Source organism: Mytilus edulis, chromosome 10, assembly GCF_963676685.1.
Source record: "Mytilus edulis chromosome 10, xbMytEdul2.2, whole genome shotgun sequence".
NCBI lineage: Eukaryota > Metazoa > Mollusca > Bivalvia > Mytilida > Mytilidae > Mytilus > Mytilus edulis.
Window position 1 is genome coordinate 2,708,435 of NC_092353.1, and position 15,716 is coordinate 2,724,150.

General features: G+C 31.3%; 1 protein-coding gene and 1 long non-coding RNA gene across 2 annotated transcripts; both read right to left on the bottom strand.

The window, feature by feature from the left end:
* Nucleotides 1-143: 143 nt before the first annotated feature.
* On the bottom strand, nt 144-11,730 carry LOC139492152 (uncharacterized). Its single transcript, XM_071280293.1, has 5 exons — nt 11,724-11,730; nt 11,220-11,419; nt 9,706-9,901; nt 9,126-9,228; nt 144-273 (listed from the first exon to the last, which is right to left on the bottom strand). The coding sequence occupies exons 1-5, from the start codon at nt 11,728-11,730 to the stop codon at nt 144-146; spliced, it is 636 nt and encodes a 211-aa protein (XP_071136394.1).
* Nucleotides 11,731-12,092: 362 nt separating this feature from the next.
* On the bottom strand, nt 12,093-15,472 carry LOC139492312 (uncharacterized). The gene is made up of 3 exons (XR_011656786.1): nt 15,094-15,472; nt 13,630-13,881; nt 12,093-12,374 (listed from the first exon to the last, which is right to left on the bottom strand). It is a non-coding gene; the product is annotated as an uncharacterized lncRNA (long non-coding RNA).
* Nucleotides 15,473-15,716: the final 244 nt, after the last annotated feature.

Here is a 15,716-nt window from a genome sequence, read left to right on the forward strand (position 1 = left end):
TTCTATTTCATTAATATAATATTTTACAAAAAATGTCTGCCATTCTGTTTTGTTTTGACCTTTCCAGAACCCCTTATGTCAATTACTGTAAATTTAAAATACCTTTTTTGGTGGATCTTGTATCACTTCCAGATTAATATTTCCTAAGCATATTGTATATTTAAGCTATCATTTACAAACATTTGTTCCAGTTTATTTCTTGCTTTGAGTTTAAATCCCCCTTTGGATTCTTTAGCCATCTCTTCTCTAGAAAATGCTAACTTTCCAAAAGCACTAGAAATCAATTCAATTTGGCATGACATATTATTGCTAAAACCATTTGTTACAAGTGGTCATAGTAAACCATATGTCTCTTTTTAGATTTCATTGCCTATGTATTACGTTTGCATATTTTAAAAAAATATTCATCCTCTTTAAAAATAAAAATATGATAAAACAAATGGTTTTGAATTTTTGTACTGTGAAAGGACAAAGGACAAGCTGTTTAACATTTCGTCTACAAAAGACTTAGTAGTCAACAGTAGTCAACACTTCGGTGTCGACATATATATCAATAATGTGGTCATTTTAATAAATTTCCTGTTACAAAACTTTTAATTTTTCGAAAAACTAAGGATTTTCTTATCCCAGGCATATATTACCTTAGCCGTATTTGGCACAACTTTTAGGAATTTTGGATCCTCAATGCTCTTCAACTTTGTAATTGTTTGGCTTTAATTAATTTTAAATTTTTGATATTTTTTGTGTGGGTTGTACATTCTTTTATATTATTCTATTTAACCGACAATCAATGTTTTCATTTTACACGCCACTGCTCAGAAATTGTATTTATGTGATTGTATATTTTGCTTTTACCTTATGTATCTTATTTTTTGTTTATTCATGTTAAGCGCTTAGGGTAATTTTTCAAATTATTTAATGCGCTATATAAATATTGAATAATAATAAAAATAATAATTATTTAAAAATATTTTGATATGAGCGTCACTGATGAGTCTTATGAAGACGAAACGCGCGTCTGGCGTACTTAATTATAATCCTGGTACCTTTGATAACTATTTACACCACTGGGTCGATGCCACTGCTGGTGGACGTTTCGTCCCCGAGGGTATTACCAGCCCAGTAGTCAACACTTAGCACTTCGGTGTTGACATGAATATCAATACTGCGGTCATTTTAATAAATTTCCTGTTACAAAACTTTTAATTTTTCGAAAAATTAAGGATTTTCTTATCCCAGGCATAGATTACTTTAGCCGTATTTGGCACAACTTTTTTGAATTTTGGATCCTCAATGCTCTTCAACTTTGTAATTGTTTGGCTTTATAAATATTTTGATATGAGCGTCACTGATGAGTCTTATGAAGACGAAATGCGCGTCTGGCGTACTAAATTATAATCCTGGTACCTTTGATAACTATTAGTGACGCTCGACTAATAAAAAAAGTTTAAAAGGCAAAATAAAGCACGAAGTTGTAGAGCATTGTGCTCTCTAATTCCTAAAATATTTGCCAACCAATAGCTAAGGTAATTTATTCTTGAGGAAGACAAAGGTTAGTATTTCTAAAAATCAATGTTCATTGGGATGGTTTAGAATAGTTTTCTATGTAAACATGGTTGGGTGTTTACCTTAAAAAAAACGCAACTAGGAATTTGAATTACCTAGCTAAATGGTCACAGATGTGCAGTACCAAAAGTAAAGTTGTAAAGCAATTAGATACACAAACACGAAAACAACACATTTTAATCTTTATTCAAACAACAGCTTATAGAATGAATATTAATATTAGCAAATTGCCGATAAAATAATCTCACAACAGTGTTATTCTAACATTCATTTGTAAGTTTGTTAACTTAAACTGATTGGCACATTCTTCATTTTGAATTCATCAGATATTCATACGAAATTAAGAAATACTACTGACCATAACAATCTATCAAGAATCGTCATGAAAACAATTGACCATATGATTATATTTGTTTATATTTTAAAGCGCAACTGGCTTAATATTTGAACCAAACTCCGAGGAAAATTTCAAACAGAAAGGCCCTGAGCAAAATCAAGAGCTGAAACATATAAAACGAATGTAAAACAACAGCCATATTCCTGACCTGTTACAGGTTTCATTTCTGTAAATATTGACAGTGCAATTTCCCATAGGAACTCCTTTTACGGCTAAAGCTGTACCACTTCTACTATGAAGTTTTGAAAAAAAATATTATCCTAGAATTGAAAGTTCATATGCACTACAATTTTTTTCAAAGGTCAAAATATAGGGCTGTGCGGCATATTTTCAACGTTTATATGTCCTGAACATCTCAGAATTTAAACTAACGCTAATTTTCTTAGCTACCCCTACCTCGAACGAAGGGTTACCACAGTTTTTAATATAAACAATATGCACATGTTTATTTACTGGTAACATTCCCAAGTTATGTCTCTGTGAGATGGAACACAGAGACCATAAATGGGAACCAGTATGTAAACAAAATTAATTTTCTATGCATATTCAAGATCTCCCCAAAAGAGGCGTGGTTTGAGAACAGCTGTATTTACAAAATACAACATCTAATTCTTATCAATTAAGATGTTCAACATAAAGCAAAGTATTTTTTTTTATTAAAGCATTTACTACATAACTTAGGTAGAAATTATCAAGTGAGATTAAAGTATTATTATTGAACTTGAAACATATGGGAGCGAATGAGACAACTCTCCATCCTAGTCACAGCTTGTAAAAGTAAACCATTATAGTTAAAAGTGCGGTCTTCAACATGGAGTCTTGGCACACACCAAACAGCAAGTTATAAAGGACCCCAAATACGGCAAGTGTAAAAAACGTCAAAAGGGAAAAACAACTGTATAACCTATATATAAACGAGAAGCAATGAACCACACCAACATACAACAACTACTGAACATCAGGTTCCTGACTTTGGACAGGTGCACACAAATGCAGCGGGTTTAAGCGTTTTAATAGGTATCATCGTTCACCCTTACCTGAAACAATAATGTAATATCACCACATAGAAAGACACACTATATAATATCAACTGAAATGGCTCAACTCAATCAAAAGACATATAAATACAAGTGGACATACAGTGAAAAAATAAATTTGACCTTTGACACAAAGTAAATAAAAAATCAATAAAATATAACAGCTGAAATGTTAAACTTTATCAGAAACACAATCATTGACAATCAACTTTGAACAAATTGCCGCAAAATAGAATAATGTACATAGGTAAATGAATATAACTTTGTTGTAAGGTATACAGGAAATAGGGAGAACGGATTTTCTTTTACAAAATAAATAAATTTGTTGTTCATAGTACGAGAACAGAAGTGAAAATTTATAGTCATAACAAAGACTTATCAAAGCTGGTAAGTAAATAAACATATATCAAATAACAAAAAAAACATTACAAATTGTATAAACCGGTAAACTTGCCTGGAAGGTACGATTTTAAAACTAGTTAAAAGCTAAAAACAAATAATGATATAAAAATAATTATGCATCAGTGATGTCGATATTAAAAGTAGATGACTTGTCAAATGTTAATTACAGTTCAATCATTATTATGCATGTGTATATAATATAATGATGCAGTGTGACAATTCATATCAAAAATTCATATTTCAAGATTTTAAAGATTTTTCCAAACAAAATTAGGGAAAAAATATTTATTTATAAGCTAGGCGAGGCTCATAATTATATTATCTTTGGTTGTATTCATATCAAACGTCATGGATTTCTTCATATAGGAGAATACTTAAGGATGCAATGATCTTAAAAGGTCATTCGAGTCCTTTAATTGCTTTGAAACATCATATTTTAAACTACGGTGCATATAGTATGCTTCACTGAATTATTTCAGGAATTAGGAATTAACCTAAGTCCAAACTGAAACATACATTACAGATAAAGACATATATATCAACAAATTAATACAGTAATTCAGCTATTGTTTACATGGTTATTTCCAGTGTCTCGTAAACGTTGGCAACTGTTTCTGGTGAAATATCTTCATATTGTTGACTCCTTCAAAACAAAAACTGTAGTGTATTATTTTGTCAAATTGGTTGACGTCTTTTCTATTAAATTCATGTGTTATGGTAAAGAAAGGCAACAGTAGTATATCGCTGTTCAAAACTCATAAATCCATGGACAAAAAACAAAATCGGGGTAACAAACTAAAACCGAGGGAAACGCATTAAATATAAGAGGAGAACAACGACATAACACTAAAATGTAACACACATAGACAAACTCCCACGAGAATAACAAATATAACATATATATATAACATCAAAACCAAATACATGAATTTGGAATAGACAAGTACCGTGACACGTCTTATCGCAATGTGAATTTACACTCAAAAATAAGAGAAAACAAACGACACAACGTTATAATGTAATACACACAGAAACGAACTATAATATAACAATGGCCATATTCCTGACTTGGTACAGGGCATTTTTAAAGGAAAAAATGGTGGGTTGAACCTGGTTTTGTGGCATGCCAAACCTCGCACTTTTATAGCCATGTGAAATATAACATCAAAATGACAACACAGGACTACAATATAAATAAATTGGAGAACACAATTGACAAAGAATCACACGAACAACAGCCAACAAAAGGCAACAAGTTCAAAATTTTAATACGCCAGAAGTGTATTTTGTCCACACAAGACCTACGTGTGACGCCCAGATACAAAAGTTTGAAAGCCGAAACGAGTACAAAGTTGAACAGCATCGAGGACCAAAAGATCAAAAAGGTTGTGCCAAAAACGGCAAGGGTTTTCTGTTAGTAACCAGAAAATCCCTATAATCTAGAATAATTTATACTTTTGCAAACAGTAAATTTTATAAAATGAATATTCAAAAGATGTACATGATAAAACTAATTACAGGAAACAACTGAAATACATTTACATAACCAGACATTTGAAACACAAAAGTAGACACATCCGAATAAGTTTAAACCTCTACGCCAGGTGACGTCCTATTTGAAACTGAAAAATGACAAACAAATGACGTCATTTGAATTTGTAAAACAGATCATCAAAAAATGAAAAATGACGTCACATAAGAATGAATAAGATAGAATTTAGATTGATTTAAGATTATATATTTGAACTAAATACTGATATTGTATTTAATAACAAAGCACATTTTAATACTTATTAATATCAAACTAAGGTAGCAATTAACTATATTATAAAACTATGTCCGGTTTGTTTTGAATCTAACTTCAAACGTAAAATATCGTACTGATTACGTTGAACGAAATCAAATCTGATAAATGAAGGCGGTGATTAATTTTATTTACCATAACACATAAATATAATAGAAAAGACGTCAACACATTTGACAAAATCCGATGAGAATTACAAATATAACATTAAACATTTAAAATAAATACATGAATTTGGGATAGACAAGTACCGTTCCACGTCTTATAGTAATGCGAGTTCACACTCGGCAAAACAGTCACAATCGGGAATAAGTCAAGTTTGGTAATTAAAAGATTAGACGACATTATGACAAAACACAATCTACCATGTGGTAAAAATGTCCTTAGCTAGTTAAGTCAACGAAACATCGTATGGATCCACCAAATCGTGATGGTGTCCATAAAATTTATGGAGTGTCAATTTTAATCTGTCCTCCTTGTTGGAGCAGTTTCTGCGTAAGGAGCACACTCCTGTATATGAAGTCCTTATAGTGTGAAAAAGCACGAGAATAACGTATCAATTGTGATATGTAAACACCATACGAAGGGGCAGAGGGTATGTTACTGCTGAGAAATGGGAAATTGATAATTGGGAAGTTGAAATCATCCCGTTTATCATAGATTTTCGTGTGAAGTCGTCCATCTACGCCAATATGGAGGAAAAGATCAAGGTATGAAGCAGTCCTTCTAGTATCAGTGGTATCCTTAATTTCAAGTTCACTTGGATATATGAGATGTAAGTATTGGCTGAAATATGGGTAAAGAAAATTAATCACCGCCTTCATTTATTAGTTTTGATTTTGGTCAACGTAATTTGTACGATTTTTATGTTTGAAGTTAGATTCAAAAGAAACCAGACATATATATAATATAGTTAATTGCTATTGATTAGTGTTGAAATGTGCGTTGTGTTTAAATGTAAAATCAGTATTTAGTTCTATTATAATCTTAATTCAATCCTATTTCTATCTTATTTTTTAGAAATAATTTTTCAAATATGACGTCATATTTGTGCTGTTTCAGAAATTCAAATGTCTGCATGATGTAATATCGTAACACTTCGTATGTGACGTCATGGTTATGACTTTTTACGTTCAGGCCTGGTGTGTCACTGAGTCGGGTGTGTCTTTTTTCTGTGTTGGTCTTCAATGTATCATGTATTATGGTTTTGTTTTCTGGAATTAGTTAAGACGTCAGTTTTACCATGTAAATCTTTTATATTCATTTGATAAAATTTGCTGTTTTCTAATAGCATAAATTGTGCTATATAATAAGGATGTTCTTATCACAAGCAAAAAACCCTAGCCTTATTTGGCACAACCTTTTTCAACTTTTGATCCTCAGAGCTGTACAACTTTGTCCCCCCCTTTTTTTTTTACTTTCGAACCTTTATATCTGGGCGTCACTGGTAAGTCTTGTTTTTGACGTAATGAATTTTAAACCTGATGCCTTTTGTTATCTATTATTCATGTGTTTCTTTGCCTAATACGTTCTGCTATTTATTTGTATTGTAGTCCTGTATTATTATGTTGTCATTTTAATGTTATATTTAACAATGCCATCAAAGTGCGAGGTTTAGCATGTCACAAAACCAAGTTCAACCCACCATTTTTTTCTTTAAAAATGTCCTGTACCAAGTCAGGAATAAATGGCCATTGTTATATCATAGTTCTTTTCTGTGTGTGTAACATTTTTACGTTTCCGTTGTGTCGTTTGTTTTCTCCTATTTTTGAGTGTGAATTCACATTACTATAAGACGTGTGACGGTACTTTTCTATCCCAAATTCATGTATTTGGTTTTGATGTTATATTGGTTATTCTCATCGGATGTTGTCTAATGCTTAGTCCGTTGCTGTGTGTGTTACATTTTAATGTTGTGTCGTTGTTCTCCTCTAATATTTAATGCGTTTCCCTCAGTTTTAGTTTGTTACCCCGATTTTGTTTTTTGTCCATAGATTTATGAGTTTTGAACAGCGGTATACTACTGTTGCCTTTAAATATCCCTAAATGTTTAAAAAAAGAAAAAAGACTTTTAAAAAAAGATATAGCAATCAATGACATAAAATTAAACTGTGATATTAAGCATAACAATAGACCAAAATATGGTGATTTCATCTAGAAAAAATATTTTCTTTTTTACCTTTATCTTTTTTAAGATTGTTATATTATAGTTCGAATCTGTACATGTGTGTGTTCATTTTAATGATGTGTTTCTGTTGTGTCGTAGTTCTCGTAAATTTGATGCGTTTCCCTCAGTTTGAATTTGTAACCCGGATTTGTTTTTCTCTCTATCGATTTATGAATTGCGAACAGCGGTATATATACTACTGTTGCCTTTATTTAAGTCCTTGAAATAATACAACACATTTTTTGGTACTACGTATGTATATATAAAAAACAGAACTGTTCAATCTACCAATCAATATTGCATACTAAACATGTAGTTACATTGAGAATAGAAATGAGGAATGTGTCAATGAGACAGTAACCCGAGAAAAGAGCAGAAAACATACGAAGTACATACATGTGCATATTCTATGTTATTTTCATTTTCATACCACCTCACTGGTAATGACTTCACCACTTTATTTGTTAATGAGAAATATAACGAGTATCACTTGAACCAGCAATGGATTAGCACGTGTAGATGTATACAAAGATGAATAAATAATATTTGCACTTTAGTGTCGTATACATCAATGCATTGTCAACTTCTACTCAATACAAGCCATCTTCAAACAGAGCGAGTAAAATGTACTCAAAGACACGCTTTATATGAAAAGATAAACTTAACATTGAAAATTTCGAAACCGTGTTTTGCCTTAGTTTCAAGAAAATTTAGAATTCATTGTCGGAAGATGATTGTAATTTGTTTACCTTTGATTGGGTTTTGATGTGTTTCCTATAAAAAGAAAACAGTTATGGTTACAACACCTGAATTATTATCATTTCAACATTTATTTATATCACTATGAATTTCACTGTTTATTATATATATGTGTATTTTGAGACAATACATTCAATATATTAACAAATGATATGCTGTACTTTTGTAATTGTTTATGAATAAGACCAACGCAGTTGTGTCTTTGCAATGTTTGTTTGTTAATATTGTTTGTTAGAGAAGACTAAATATTTTTCCTATTTATCATCTCATTATACTTATTTTTGAGTTTTTTCCTCCTTATAGTACCTTGGAACAATAATGAGTTGTTTTTTTAATTGACGTATTCATTAAACATGCTGATATGTGAAAGAATGTGTGACATCATGTGTTATGTTAGAAATATTACCACAAAAGAGGGGCGAAAGATACCAAAGAGACAGTCAAACTCATAGATCGAAAATACACTGGGAACGCCAAGACACAACATAGAAAACTAAAGACTAAGCAACACGAACCCCCCAAAAAACTGGGGGTGATCTCAGGTGCTCCGGAAGTGTAAAGAAATCCTGCTTCACATGTGGCACCTGTACTGTTGCTCATGATATTACAAACCCGGTAAATAGTCTAATTAGTTATGTGTCTTATTAACGTTTGCACCCTGCATGCATTACATCAAAGGAAGTGGTACATTTGGCTTTCCCAGGTTTAAATTGAAAGCAAACTGGTTAAACAAATTAAAATTACGATTGTCTTTGAACTCTTTAACAAGTTTTAATTAGTTTAGTTTTGTTTGTAATGAGTCTATTCGTATACTGTGTTATATGATATTTCAACATAATGTTTGAATCATGCTTTAAGTCTGGTACCTTTTATTGTTAAAAATAGACGTAACCTGCTGTATACGAATTGCACACGCGTCGAATGAAACTATTAGAAGATATTTCTATATTGCGGGTTAAAAAACTCTTTATACCTTTAAAACGGCTATAATACCATCTGTAAACAAGTCTTCCAATTACCAATATAATAACTGTTCCAACGATACTGCCAACAACAGCTCCTGCAATTATTGGTCCACAAGATTCAGGTGTGTGACCTACAAAAAAGAAAAAAAAGGAAATGATAATTAGTAAATCAAAATATAACTATCTGTGGTTTATTTGCAAAAACTAACGAATAGGCCAATCATTGATTTTAGAACTTCAATTTCATTTTTTACTGGTGACAAAATAAAAGCACAATCTTTGTTTGACCATTTTTACTGTCGCCTGTCAGGAGTTATCGCAAAACAAAAACTGAAAGGACCATGATATAAATTTCATTCGTACTAGTTGCTCTCTTAACTTCACTTGTTTCCCCCTCATGGATTGTTTTAACTGGTTTAAATTCATTACTTGCATGCTTGTAAGTCTAAAAACGTTCTTCTTTAATATGCAACAAAATTTAACCACTCTAATAATAAAACCATCTACTTTTAAGAATAAAACCATCTACTTTAAGAATAAAACCATCTACTTTAAGAACAAAACCTTTCCCTACACTACACCGTTAACATTAAAATTTACAGTCTAACCTTTTACTGTTTTAAACGATGAAGAAAATGCTGGTCCATTTCCTTCTTTTGTAGATGTCCATAGGGTGAACGAGTAATTACTATATTGCTGAAGGTTGTCAATTGTAAATATGAACTTTGTTTGTCGCCATTTGAATGAAATAGTGCTGTTGATATCATTAAAAATAGTACTGCCTGTAAAAGTTTCTGACTTCATCTAAAAATACAATATTATAAAAAATATGGGTATTGAATTAGAATATTGGTAGTTTGTTATATTTCTTTATACATAGTAGACAGGTTATGCAAAGAATGAATTTGATTATCGCTCTCCCCTCAAAGAAAATAAATCTAAATTTTAAAAGTCTGAATTGTGAATCATGAATATGACAGATGTTTTCATATGTTTGATGTTTTTAAGGTTTTTATTTTGTCAGTGATAACGGACTTTTCGTTTTAAGGTTTTCTTCAAGTTTTGTATTTTTGTAATTTTACTGTTTAACACTGCATTTACAATTGAGTATGTCCGATAAGTGCCGATTTTGTCCTCAATTTTCAAGTTCATCTAACGAAAGATTTAAGACTATTCTATTTCAATTGATTCAATTAGTTGATGTGAAAGATTGTAACTGGTTTAATCATTTAAATGCTCCGATTCAAGCTTAAATATGAAAAATCTATCAAATATGCCAAAAAAACGTCACTATTCAAATGGGTTTTGTCAAAAATGAAAGCGGCCGCATCCGTGTTGATCCTCAACCTTTATATATATTATGTATTATCATCAAATACAACTTACATTTCAATATTATGAATGAACACGAATGCGGCCACTTTCATTTCAGACGCAAACCATCTTAAATTTAACTAAAATGCTTAAATTGTGAAGATTTCAGTAATTAAGCATGACGTAATGATGCTAGTAACCGATATATGTGCATTGTATTGTCAAAAACAGCCCATATTATGTAGCAGAAGCATTCTACTTTCCAATAAATAGCTTATAGATTACATTTTCACAATTTTGTAAAACTGCTATGTTTTGGGGCCAAAAAGGGCTCTTACTAAACCTACTCCTTTCCTCAATAAGTATTTCCTAACCTGATTACATATCAGCATTTGTATGTGTTTGCATTTATTATTTTATGAAAAGATGATTTAGAGATTTCTTTTGTCAGTATCAGTTAATCGGTATTTAAACCGAGAAAGAATGGATAGTGCAAACAATGTCGGAGACCAATCATGTACAAGCCATCTGGAAAAACATAACAGTATTTTATTTTATTTACGTCGGGAAGATGTGTTCACGAGTTATAATTCTGTTACCATAGTAATAAAAAGTCTCATAACTCAAAAATTTTGTAGCAAACAAACGATATAGTATGGTAAGAATAAGATGACAAATTCCAATCATGCAAGCTTGATGTCCGACTGTCTCTGGGTACTGTTATGTTGACGACTGACGAACGAGTGAATTAATACTATGCCACACACATTGCAGACAGTGGGAGGACAACATAAAAAAAAATAATCACCTGTTGATGACTAAGATAACTACAATCATTTGCACTAGGACAATCAACACAGGTAAACTTGATAGAAGTTTTTTCATTGTTAGACCAAAACGTTAATGTGTATCCAGCAACTATTCCATTTGGGTGCTGAGGTATTGACCAGAATATTGTTACTGAATTTTCCAATATATGCAAATATTGGTAATCCACTTTTCCCGCAACTAGAATGAAAACAATATAATTCTACAAGACTTCTCATTTTTTAACAGTTGATACTTTTATCATTTCCTATAAACTAATTCAAAGAAAAAGAGAACAACTGTTTCGAATTGTAACGTTTGTAACAATCATTTTATAATGAGTAACACAACAAATATTTTTATACGTGTAACCGAATTAAAAGATCCCGACTCACTACTTTCAAAGAGAGAGCAAACATGGGTTTGATTTGATTCTTGATTTTAAAGTTTATCTTTCAAGTTTCATTATCACGACATGATTTTTGATTTGCTATAAAGTACTTACAGTCCATAAGGAATATAAAAATCCGAAACTGACCTATTCTTTAGAAAACAATGTCGGAAATTTCTGATAACGTGAATTGAATGTAAACTTATAGAAAGTATATATAATTTAACAGATCATGATAGTGTGTTTTCAAAGGATTAGACAATGCTCCGTCCAATTGTGTCGTTTTCTTTCCGCTACAATTTAGATCTCAAAAGCTAAGTCCATTGTCTTTTAAACATCTCTCATTTAATTTAATTGTTAAAAAATAAAATCACGTCTTAGTTGTACTTTCATAAAAAAAATCTTTTTTTTTCGTAATTTGCATGACATAATTAATCATTATAAGTTCCGTAAAAAGTGATCTTTTACATGTCTAACCTGATTCTGGTCTTTTAATTCTACTGTTAAGGGGTGCACTTGTGATGTTATTTGAAACAGCAACTACAAATATCATACAGCAAACCCCTGGTTCAGTCCGAAGTCTTAATGTGTCTTTCTTGTTAGGAATTGTTTCTAATATGTAAGACGATTTAATAATGTCGGATAAAAGACAGTAGCTACTAGAGAGAAGAGTATAAAAATCAACTGATCCTCTTGGAGGTACTATTGTGATATCAGAATAGTTTGTTCCTTGTAAGACAGTTATACTAATAGGTTGTCCAGGAACTGAAAAAGATATATTACAAAATATAGAAACGATCTTGCAGTATATGATAATTTTTACTTGAAAAGCGGTCGACCTACCTTGACAAAAATAGCTTCGTATTGTGTACATCTATTCATAAGTACTAAAACATACTAGCACACAACATGCTAGCTTTTATATCAAATTTTATGATTTTTATGAAATTGCAGAAAAGATATCAATCTCAAGCCACAATCTAAAATCATAAGTCCATTAGATACAGACACCACAATCATCATCGATAAATAAAGATCCTACAGATCATAAGTTTCCCAATCTAAATTTGTCCCTCTCCATCCGTCGTCCCTCTTCAAAATTTAAGGCTAGCATATTATTGATCGCCATAGCATATGCTTTTAACAAAGCCTCGTTATACATGTCCTAAAAAATAATTTCTTTTACGCTAAGTTTGGTTAATATTTGTTCGTTAGTATCAGATGATAATTACTTTTGAAAAGTATAAGAAAGACTCGAAAATTCCTCTAAATCATCATTTAGACCAATAGCAATTAAATTGATTCTGTGGTTTGATAGCAGCAGCAACTCTCAAGGAAATCATGGTTTGAAATGTAAGCGCTTTAGTACAAGTTCATTTGAAAGATGTGTTCGGCAAACAGCATGTTTTGAACTATTCGGTGAGAATATTGAAAACTGACCAGTTTCACGTAAAGAAAACATTTACTTTGTAATCTTAATTTCCCGAAAAGAAATATCCAAATTGGTAAACCTTGCTTGTCTTTGATATTTCTTTGTAATTCCCCACCCATTTGTTTAAGAGCAACGGATAATCTTAAAATGGTGCGGTACATTGGTACCATTAGTATAGAAAAGTAAAATCACAAAAATACTGAACTCCGAGGAAAGTTCAAAACGGAAAGTCCCTTATCAAATGGCAAAATCAAAAGCTCAAACACATCAAACTAATAGATGACTAAATTAACAACTGTCATATTCCTGACTTGTAACTAACATTTTCTTATGTAGAAAATGGTGGATTGAACCTGGTTGTATAGCTAGCTAAAGCTCTCACTTGTATAACAGTCGCATCAAAATCCATTATATTGACAACGATGCGTGAACAAACAAACAGAAATAATAGGTAAATATAACAAAATTAATTTGATAAAAATGTTAATGTATATATATTTTTGTTATTGAAGTTCAGGTCATATAGTATAGATATTTTCAGCAAAGATTAATATAGACACATCATATAGCATGACAACTATTACTTACGGGTTGCAATGTCAAATACCACATCTTTATTTTCAGTATCCGCTGTAACAACCACTTTAACATTATATAATGTTCCAGGCACTAAATTTTGGATTGTGTCATTTTGCGTCTGAGAAATATGAAGAACATCTTTGAATAAATTGCCATCCAGAAAAATTTCATATGATTTTATATAGCGATCAAAACAACTTATTTCCAATGTAACAGAGTTGGTTGTTCTTCCTACAGTTTTAACTTTTAAGCTAAAGTTATCTACAAGACAAATAAAGTGTAAAGATGAATCATTATGAAACAATAATAATAGCAACGGAAATCCAATTTCTAGCACACAGTTAAACAAATAACATATAATTTCAATGATTTGGCTCATTGGTGCATTTTCAGCTGGATTATCCAACTCGTTCGCTATGCCAGCGACTTTGTTGACGTTGAAGATATCAATGAACAGTATCTTTTAAGTCATTAAGTCATGATTTTCAGTGCCATAAAATTTAGTTCTTATGTTTGACTGTACCGGTACATTTAGAACTTAGTTGATAAATTGTATCCTTATTTGAATGATGATGTTGTTTATGAATAACGTAAATTCAGCAAACGACCCAGGTAAACTTATTTATCCTTTACCATCACCACTGATTGTAAGTGGGGTTGATTGATGTTAGTCAGTCATCAGTTTTCTGTTGGTTTTATAAATGGTTGTATTTCTTTTTCTTTTTTTTAACCACCGGATTGTCAGTTTATTTTCGACTTGTGTCCGAGATATATATTTCCACTCTCTTGTTACACTTATTGTTACCGGATTTTATTTTAATACTGTAGTAAGATCTGTGAATATTGTCTTTGACAGTACTTATCTACACCTTTTTCGCGGATAACCTGTTTTATTTCTTAGTTGTTGTCGAATCAGAATCTAGAAAGAGTACCTGACAATAATCAAGCGTGGTTATCGGATAGTAAAAGCAATTTGACTGCAGAATCTGTGAAATTTCTGTTTCATAATATGAACAGGCAAGAAAAATCAGAAACAATATGTTTGACCAAATGGTTGAACTTCCCTAAAAAACACACAAATGGTGACACATAACCTTGTCGAATGCCTGACAGTGACTTAGAGTTTATATGATCTACGTCATTTATTATATGGTGGATAGTTACCTCATTAGCAATCATACCATATCTTTTCTTCCGGGTGATTCAAAGACTAAAAGATCATTGACGTGCTATCATACCACATCTTCTTTTTTTATATAGAAGAAAATTCATAAAAGGGGAATTTCCTCAGTTGCGTGTGATGCACATGTCCAGTTCAGTCATTCAAAAGTGCATAGCTAGTAAACAGTTAATAAATTAATTCTTCATATAGATTTAAAAATTGGCCACTTAACGTGTAATCAGAAAAAGCCTAGAACTGTTATACTATGTTTTCTTAAAACGAACAACGACCCTTATTTGATTGATAAATACCTGTGAACACATTTATTTCTGATGATTTAGAGCTGTTGATTCCATTTGAAATAGCCACTGCGCGTATGTTATAGTGTGCGCCAGGTTTGAGGTTTGTGATAGTGTAGTTTTGGTTAAAAGTTTGGTATGGTATCAAGGGTAACGATGTATTTCTGTTAATGATAATACGATAAAACATGACTTTTCCAGCAGGATTAATTATTTGAAGAGTTGATGATGTTGATGTTTGGCTTACTATCTTTATAAATGGCGTACTTGGAACTGAAAATAGAAATATAAAGATTGTAAGATTTGTCAAGAAATAAGTGAATAATGTCCAGTATGAATTATTGTGTGCGCACAAGACGTTTTTTCGTGTTTATTTTGATCAGGTTCACTCAAAAACTTAACGTTATCTGAAAATAATAAAACTTAAAGGAAAAAAGAAAGCTTCAAAGATCAATAAAACAAACAGTTAATCAAAACTAGTTTAATGTTTAGGAAAGCTTTAGGAAAGCTTCAACTTTACTTTAATTGGAATTAAGAAACCATTATAACAATTGTACAGTTAAAACATGCTAGTACAAAAAAAAAGTTCACTGAAATGCTTAGATTGTACAATTAGAATAACAAAAGCAAATGTC

Coding starts and splice junctions, on each gene's coding strand:
- LOC139492152 (XM_071280293.1), bottom strand. Junction 9,229..9,705: donor ATCGTTTAAAACAGTAAAAG/GTTAGACTGTAA, acceptor TCTTTTTTGTAG/GTCACACACCTGAATCTTGT. Junction 274..9,125: donor GGAAGACTTGTTTACAGATG/GTATTATAGCCG, acceptor ATTGATTTCTAG/TGCTTTTGGAAAGTTAGCAT.